Raw genomic sequence first — 8,684 nt, 5'->3', positions numbered from 1 at the left:
AAACATTTTATTTATTTTAATTATTAATTCAAAGCTGCCGCTTTAACAACTCCGGAAAAACCGGGAATACCGTCCGTGGTTGGGAATTAACGGTAGCTCGCGGGACCGTGAAGGGGGAGGGGCTTGGAGTCGCCGAGTGAAGTCGTGGCCATAATTGGACATGCGCAGGTCATTTTACCCGGACGCATGTTTGGTTGCGCTGATAACCTTCCGCTGTTCCGAAGAGCCGCCGGCGTCGGGATCTCCTTCCGCCGCCAGCCGCTCGTCAGCGTCACGCTCCTGCTGCTCCTCGCTGGTACGTTACCGCATTTTTAGTAAACCGGGAATGTCTTCGTCCATCGAGGATTGTACGAATCTAAAACACTCAGATTTTAAAAACAGATCGAACATCGAAATGATTCAGTTTCCAAACGAAGACCGGATATTAAGATGAAATATGCTCGGTGTTCATTTCGTGTCCAAACTGGGCAGAGACGCGTGGGAGTGTGGGATAACTTTAACACGCGTGTCCTCGTTTCCTACCGAGTGCATACTTGCTGCAAATATCGGTAAATGTGGTGCGTGTTACATAATCCCACTCGTGACGTAATCCACTGTGCTACACCTAACTGACATCTAGTGGCAGAAGGTGTCGCCATCGTGACGTATCTGGTGAAAATCTCACAGTTGGCGAGTTTCGTGTAGCTGTGTAGCCCCGTGGCTGCTCTCCCACTGCTGGGTGTGGAGAAACTCTGTGCTTTTCACGTGTGTGTATATAATGTAACCATTTACAGCACAGGATACTAGAGGAAGGTAGAACTACTGTAAATGCAGATGTGTGTAAAGTGTTTGCAGATGTGTGCAGATGTTTATCTCGTGGTTTACACGTGCTGCTTTTGGCCTTATCACAGCATTCACACTCAAACCCAGGTTTGTCTCAGTGCTGAGGGACGCAGCTTCCCTCCCTCACTTTAAATCCACATATTTCATACTTTACAGTCTGATTAAACACTTAATGCATTTTACATTACAGGCCACATTCACACAGTACTATAAAAAGTATTTCATTACCTGTAACACATAATGTCACACAAACGCACAATTTACAAGATGAATTTCAAAATGTATTAGAAGTGTGTGTGTGTGTGTGTGTGGATCCGCTCCTGCAGCCACAAAACAGCTGTTTCAACAAGAATTCATACTAAATAGTTAAATGCAGCCATGCTGGTGTTCAGCAGTGTTTACCCACAGAACCTTAAAACGGTTTAACTTATGAATCACAGCCAGTAGATCCCATCATACATATTTTCTGGGGTTAATAAAATAATCCAAATATGATAGTCCTCTTTTCTCTCTCTCTGTCTTCAGTGTGACTGTTATGGCTGTCCTCGTCAGACGTGGCCTTTTTGTGGCCCTGCATCATGCCCTCGGGCAGGGTAGCAGCTCGGTCTGCCTCCCTGCGTTGCCTGCTGCTCTACTAGGTACCTGCTGCTCGTCTAGAGTCACCTGTTAGTTTAGGTGTAAAATCATCCATATAACCAACGTTGGCTGTGGTTCTCATTTAGTCAAAGAAGCTGTGTTCAATCAATCTAATGTAACCCAGTGCTTAAAAGCATACCGTGTACGTACTGTACATTATGACCAAAAATATCAACACACCTTAGTGCTAAGAGCTACATAAACCATGCATACAGCTGCAAATACAAGCATTTATAAAGAGATGATAAGTAGGCTACTGAAGTGCTCTGTGGTTTTAATGTGTCAGGACCCGCTGATGGAAACATCGTCACCAGAACTGGGCTTGAAGTATTAAAGCACCGATCGTACAGTAGAGCAGTGACTATGTGCTGGATGGGTTTGAGCTAAATAATGACCTGTTTAAGAGCCAGTGGTGCTGGTTTCAGTCTTTATGCAAATGTGCTGTTTATAAGTAGGGCTGCCACGATTAGTCGACTATCAAAATCGTCGACGCGTTGTTTGAAGCTTTGTAAGATCCCAAAAGACGCAGGAATAAGTAGTAGGATTTAAGAGTGTAATAACGGACTGAAACAGAAGATGGCAGCACTGCATGTACAAGGATGCCAGCTGCCGTTAAACCCCGAAGAAGAAGAAGAAGCTGTGTCCCAGAATTCATAGCGCAGCCCTGCTCAGTTTCCAACAATGGCGGCAGCTAGTTAGTTTTAATATTACTCTTATTATTCTTTCTGGGTCACAAAATAAACGTTTAACATATTTTCAGGCGAGAATGTAGCTGTGTAAACCTCAAATATCTGCTCAGTTTATCAAGACACCACATATTTTCAAAAGCGCTCCGACATTTTCAGAGACGTCTGTTACCCACTAGCTCGATAGCTAGCCGGGGGCTAGGCTAACTAGAGCCGTGAGTACACCGGACTCCCGGCTAATCGTTTTCAAACCCACCGTGTCTTTCGCTACTCAGGTTAAACATGATATATAAGTCACTTAGATAACTTAAAAATGTTATTGTTTGGCTGTTTTTAGTATTTTATTTGTTCCTGAGTAAATCGGTTTGGCTGAGATTAAAGTTATAGTTTTTACACAGCTGAATAAACGTCAAGCAGACAGCTGATTATCAGAAGTGTGAGATGCTCGAGAATTTACTCCGGTGTCCTGTTATATTTTAGATAGCAAGGAGTTTATTAAACTTCACTGAAACAATCTGCAAATTTCATTAAAATTTAATAAACTATCATCTTGTCTTTATTTTTAGTTAGCACCTTAAACACTTAAAGCTGTAAGCTAATGATAGTTATATAAGAGCAGATGCCGCTGGTGCAATAAGCTGTATGTTTTACGTCCAATGAATGGTGATCTGATTAGTCACTATCAAAATAATTGTTTGTGGCAGCCCTAATTATAAGGTTGGAAACCTGCAGCCAGGTGAGACTGAAGCAGTCACCTGATGATGATGATGCTGAAACGTTTCTCCATTGAAAACATCCAGATGAACAGAATCAACCTTCTGGGATTGACTTGGATGATTGAGCGTGCATCAAGACATGGAAAAGACGGCTTGAACACACCAGGATGTCTTGTAATGTTTTGTAATACAATGATGAGACGATCTACAGAGGTGAGGTGTAGGCACTAAACAGCTGGTGCCAGGACAACAACCGTTTCTCTCAACATCAGTAAAGAAGTTGATGTTGGACCAAAGAGAAGAACACCTGCCCATCCACATCAGCGGTGCTTAGGTTCCTCGACGGGAACATTATCAAGGACATCTCCAGGACTCATGGACAGTGTAGTCAGGGAGGGAGTTTTCTACACTTTCTGAAAGCTTGTATCTGTTTTCACAGCACTTTTTGCACCGAGTTCATCTTTAAAAAAAGATCTAATCCAACATTGTGTCTACAGAGGACGGACAGCTTGGTAAAGAACCAGTTTTAAGGCATTGATGCACTTTGTATTAGCAGCGTGTCAGAAGGTAAACCATATTACACAAGATCTCTGCTGAAAATCAGCGACAAACTCTCACAAAGGTTCATGAAGTCGGCGTCATGGACGAGAAATCTGAATGTGAAATATTTGGTTCAATTGTCATTAGTAATGAGGTATAACAGCCACCTGTAGAACGCTGTGGGGGAGGCTGTGCCATTGTTTGGGGCGGTTTGTCGACTTGTGGTGTTCGGTACTGTCAGATAATCCCCATCAAGTATCTTTGAAAAGCTTCTGACTGGATTCAGTCTTCAGCACGACTGTGATCTCAAACACACGATGGAACATTATTGGTCTGGGATCACGTAATCAAAGGGAGTCAACATCCAGAAAGCCTCATAATGTCCTTTAATAAGTGTAGAGACGGGTTCCTGAAGGCTGCTTCAAGACATTAACTGCCTGAGAGCGTTCAGGATGTGCGGAGAATAAAGGGGGTCGCGCTCTGTACGCGTCGCTTGTATTTCATTTATGTTTGCATGTTTCAATAAGTCGTTGCACCGAGTTTTGCACAGTTCTTTACTTAAGTGAACATTTGTGTAATAATAGTGTTTCTGAAAGTCTGAATTATAATGTGATAGCCTCGTTGATGTTATCCCGTACTCGATCGAGGCAGACCTGCTCATGTTGTGATAACCTCTCTCAGAGAATTATGGCTCATATGTACATGAATGTTTAAGGTGTAAACGACTGTTAAATAAGATGCTGCCTGTGGTCTCGTCCTGCAGCAGTCTGACATCCTCTGTCGGGTCATCAGGTCATCTCATCTGAGACTCTGTTCGTTTGTAACTTTGCTCGTGATGTTGTTTCACCCTCTGTCTGCTATTCTTCATACAGCCCAGTCCTTGGTTGCAACCCTGCTAAGGGGTGTTTGGTTCTAGTGCTGGGTGGAACACGTTTCTCCAACATCCATGTCGGGCTTCAATCTGCTGCATCTAATAACCAAGAGTCAGCCTGTAGCTCTGAGGTCCTGCAGTCTTCCCTCAGGTCCACTGATTGGGTGCTGTGTGCCTGCTCTGCTTTGCCTCACTAAAACTTTAACACTCCTGGTGTGTCAGCCTGACTTGTTTCCAATATTTTGCACTGATAGATGTTTGACAAACACAGACTTGGATCCTGTAAGAGCTTCATGTGTTGCCAGGTCCTAGATTTGGCTGAGAAATGAGTGCAACCACTGTAACTCGTCTTTAGTCTCTGAGCTGCTAGTCTAACAGATAAACGATTCACCGCTTGGCTTTCTTGCAGCTTGCATGCACTGAGTGATTTTGTTTGTGACGTTGCACCACATCCCGCTCGTAGATTCTTGACGTCTGAAATGGTGCCAGTGTGTTTTTTGTTTTTCTGGACAGACAGTTTTACCAACATGCACACATGTTCTCTGTCATCTCTGTAAAAGCCTTGCACCTTTCCTTCAGTTCGTGCATAAATACAGAGCTGCTCAGGTGGATTTGATCCATTTGGAGCATTTTGATTGTTGAGGTGTAAACAATCCAGTTTGTTCATCTCAACTGTAGCAGAATCAGTTTTTTATTGACCCACCTGCTCTTAGATGTATTCATTTTGTTTGTGTTCATGTGACGGTGTGCAGTGTAGCTAATACTCGTTGCTCTCTGCACTCTCAGGAGCATGTAGGACTAAAAAGACATGGCCTCTGAGGTTCACACGGGAGGAGCTGAGACAGCGCCTCACACCAATGCAGTACCATGTGACCCAGGAAAGAGGAACTGAGAGGTACAAGTTAGTCTTTCAAAATAAACCTCTGAGGTTCATTATGTAAAAAATGTGATCATAGAAGTTACTCTGGAAGCCGAACTTTAACCCGTTCAATGTTTGAAGCTAAAGCGTGAAACTCAGCTTATAGTTGCTGCCAGCTGACAGATTATTGCTTACATCATTTATGTGATGTTAAATTATTACCAGATAAAATCAATCAGCTTGTTGTTCGGTTACATGAACAGGACTGGGATCAGTTTTATTTACAGTTCCAACAACAGTCGCCTCAATGCGCTGAAAGGTCCGAACTGAATCACAGCTGAACGAAGTCATTGTCATGAAGTTTCACTCATGCGTTCTTTTCCACAGCGCCTTCAGTGGAGAGTTCACATATCAAACAGATGAAGGGACCTACACCTGTGTCGTCTGTGGGTCGGCCCTGTTCAGGTGAGACTGCCCTGCTGCTGTTGTTGTGTGTGACTGTTAGCGCTTCAGTGCTGCCGTGTGCGTACGTGCTCGCCGGCTGCCCCTCAGCCTCTGGGGCACCTATTCAATCCAATTTTATTTATATAGCGCCAAATCACAACAAAAGTCGCCTCAAGGCGCTTCATAGATACAGAGAAAAACCCAACAATCATATGACCCCCTATGAGCAGCACTTTGGTGACAGTGGGAAGGAAAAACTCCCTTTTAACAGGAAGAAACCTCCAGCAGAACCAGGCTCAGGGAGGGGCGGGGCCATCTGCTGTGATTGGTTGGGGTGGGAGAAGGAAGACAGGATGAAGACATGAACCTGTGGGATGAAGGTGAAATCATAGCATAGTTCTGGTCAAGCTCATCTGAGACTTTCAGTAGATGTAACTTTGGTGTTAATGTGAAAATCCAGGTGACTTCCTTCTTCAGTTGTCGCATTCACAAGAATTTCTGAAAACTTGACCTCTGACCTTGTACTTGAGGTCTCCAGTACGCCATCAGCTTTTGATGGCTGTGGGGTAAAAACGTAAAGGTCAGTAGAATAGCTGACAGTAGGAGACGCAGCACGCCACTACAATTTAAAATAATCTGGCGAATAAGACATAAACCAGTATTTTTCTTCATGGCATTTTTCTTTTCTTTCGTAGCTCCAGCTCTAAATTTGACTCCGGATCAGGTAAGTTAAACTTCACATTTTAAAAAGGTAAAAGATTATTTGAATGTCCTGTATGTAAACGTGTGTCCTAAGAACGAGCTCTTACTGCCTTAAACTGATCATGTGCACCAGGAAACAAGCTGAATGTGGGACACAGTGTAGCCACGGGAGTTTCTGACTCTTGTAAATGTTGGAACAACTTTTATAAACACATCAGTAACAATAAGGTGTTATTATAGTTTATTTCCAGTAGACAAACAAGATGAATATTTTTACAGCTCAGAAAGAATTAAACTGTGGATCAACACAATCACACGTGGCTGTAGTGCGTCGTAGTTCATGTCGAAGCGATGGTCATTACACTTGGCTGAATGTCTCTTTTGTTATGCATTGTTGTGTAAAGTTTTCAGGTTCATGAATATGAAAATAAATATTGACTAAAAGCTCTGAGCTGGTTTGGTAGAAACAAAGTTTCACTTCATGTAAACAAACAACTAAAAAAGATTCACAGTAACTCCGACACGAACGTAGCAACAATGTTACAGATGATGATGCAGCGTGTTGTTACTAGACGACATGATGCTGTCATGGTTACAGGTTGGCCATCTTTCAGCGACCTCATGAAGGAGGAATCCATTACCAAGGCTGATGACTTCTCCTATGGGATGCACAGAGTAGAGACTACTTGCAGTCAGGTACATCGTAAACTTGTTTACTCTTCTACTACGAGGTCGTCAGTCTGTCACACACAGACAGACAACCATCCACTGTCACACCTGTGGGCCAGGTGACCTAACCCCACTGCATGTGTTTGGGCTGTGGGAGGAAGCCACACAAGCTGTTAGCCCGAGGTGCTCCCCACTGGGCACTAAAGTGGATGAAACTTAGATGTATTCATGCAGTGAATCATTTTAGGCTGTGTTACTGTTACTGGTTGCTGTTTTCAATTAGACAGAAACATCGTTTCTCTCAGATCAACGTGACTGCAAAAACGTGACTCACAGCACTCATGTTTCTATGTTTCACCAGTTGTTACTTTCAGTGTGACTCAGGCTCAACAAAATGTAGCTGAAGGGTTTTTAGAAAGCATAACATTTGCCACTGGATCAGAACCAGACTGCTTTCAAACAGTTTCTGTTCTCTGCGACTGAATCTTCACCAAAATGATGCAAATAAAGTCGTGTGGAGAATTTCTTTGCCTTTTATCAGGATCAGGAGTAAATCTCTTCCTTTCTGCTTCAGTGTGGAGCTCATCTGGGACACCTGTTTGATGACGGTCCGAGACCCACAGGGAAGCGATACTGCATCAATTCTGCCTCGCTGGCGTTTCAGCCTAAAGACACCGCGCCCTCTGCCTCCAGAGGTGGAGCTGAGGGTGGAGCTGCCAGCAGCTCTGCGAGCGATGAGAAGACTGAGCTGTGAAGAAGAAAAAAGCCCCTGAGATTCGTTCTATCCTGACTTACTGTGTAAGAAAGAGGTGATTATGAGGTGATGTTCAGGATTCAGCCACCGACCAAATATTCTCTGTGAACAGTCGTGGAAGAAGGAAGTTGTGTATTTCTGTTTGAGATACAGGAAAAGAGGAAAAATCAGCTGTTTTCAATCATTTAATGACGCGCACAGGAACACACTTCATTTAAAGTTAATTCTCACTTATTAAAACTTGGTTAATGACTTTGGATTTATAAACAAACTGCTGTCGTCTCATTCTGTCACACCAACCCTCTGCATGTCTCCTCTACATTCATCAATCTTCACTCTGGTCTTCCTCTTCGCCTCCTGCCTGCACGTCCCTCCTGCCCATCCAGGAAGAAACCCAGCATTCATTCCTCGTGTCTTTAGCACACACCTCCACCTTTGTGGGGGCTCACCCGCCTGCTCCCTACTCTCAGTACAGATCCCACCTCTCCGTCCCCTGCAAACGAGGACGGGCTCACAGCCCTGATATGATCTCACCCCCACCATGGACCTGTCTTACCTGACCCCAGGTGCCTTGCTATCCTCATGCACTTCCTCTAGATCTGCAGCTCTTTCTGACCTTCTTTGTATTTTTTCATCAACACTGTCAAACGTCACGCCTGTGGCGCTGCTCGCTGATCGTTCCTGAAAAACGTGTCCCTGTATGTTCCTGGTTTGGCTGATCAGCTTCATCCACCCAAAGCCTTTCATTTCCTGTGTCTGTTTGGATTGATCTGGTTTGTAGGCGTGTACACAAACATGTAGACGTTATATCGTCACTTTGAAATGATTCGATTTTATGACCATATATTTTTGAAGACATGGTTGCACACTTATATTTTATTAATGATATATACACTTGCTCCTTCTTTAGCTCCACCTTGAGAAATATTTGCAGTTTTTGGTCACAGTGTGAATTAAACTGGTGAATAAAAACTATCCAACACTA

The 8,684-nt window shown here is 43.7% G+C and overlaps 1 protein-coding gene across 4 annotated transcripts; it reads left to right on the top strand.

The window, feature by feature from the left end:
* Positions 1–58: 58 nt before the first annotated feature.
* Positions 59–8,684, top strand: msrb3 (methionine sulfoxide reductase B3). Of its 4 annotated transcripts, none has more exons than XM_085138457.1 (7): positions 188–295; positions 4,273–4,422; positions 5,058–5,166; positions 5,518–5,595; positions 6,270–6,298; positions 6,875–6,972; positions 7,520–8,684. In XM_085138457.1, the coding sequence occupies exons 2-7, from the start codon at positions 4,347–4,349 to the stop codon at positions 7,697–7,699; spliced, it is 570 nt and encodes a 189-aa protein (XP_084994583.1). In that variant the 5' UTR covers positions 188–295; positions 4,273–4,346; the 3' UTR covers positions 7,700–8,684. The 4 variants fall into 4 exon arrangements, with proteins under 4 accessions (XP_084994580.1, XP_084994583.1, XP_084994581.1 ...); XM_085138455.1 differs by lacking the exon at positions 4,273–4,422 and adding an exon at positions 1,348–1,460; XM_085138454.1 differs by lacking the exon at positions 4,273–4,422 and having other exon boundaries at positions 59–295.

Source organism: Neolamprologus multifasciatus, chromosome 17 (genome assembly GCF_963576455.1).
Source record: "Neolamprologus multifasciatus chromosome 17, fNeoMul1.2, whole genome shotgun sequence".
Lineage (NCBI taxonomy): Eukaryota > Metazoa > Chordata > Actinopteri > Cichliformes > Cichlidae > Neolamprologus > Neolamprologus multifasciatus.
Note: the sequence above shows the minus strand (reverse complement) of the source record. Positions and strands in the feature narration are given on the sequence as shown.

Excerpts from the sequence above, each read along its gene's own strand:
- msrb3 (XM_085138454.1), top strand. The coding sequence starts at position 187 with ATGTTTGGTTGCGCTGATAACCTTCCGCTGTTCCGAAGAGCCGCCGGC. Across the intron at positions 296-5,057 it reads GCTCCTGCTGCTCCTCGCTG|GAGCATGTAGGACTAAAAAG; the intron begins GTACGTTACCGC and ends CTGCACTCTCAG. Across the intron at positions 6,299-6,874 it reads TAAATTTGACTCCGGATCAG|GTTGGCCATCTTTCAGCGAC; the intron begins GTAAGTTAAACT and ends TCATGGTTACAG.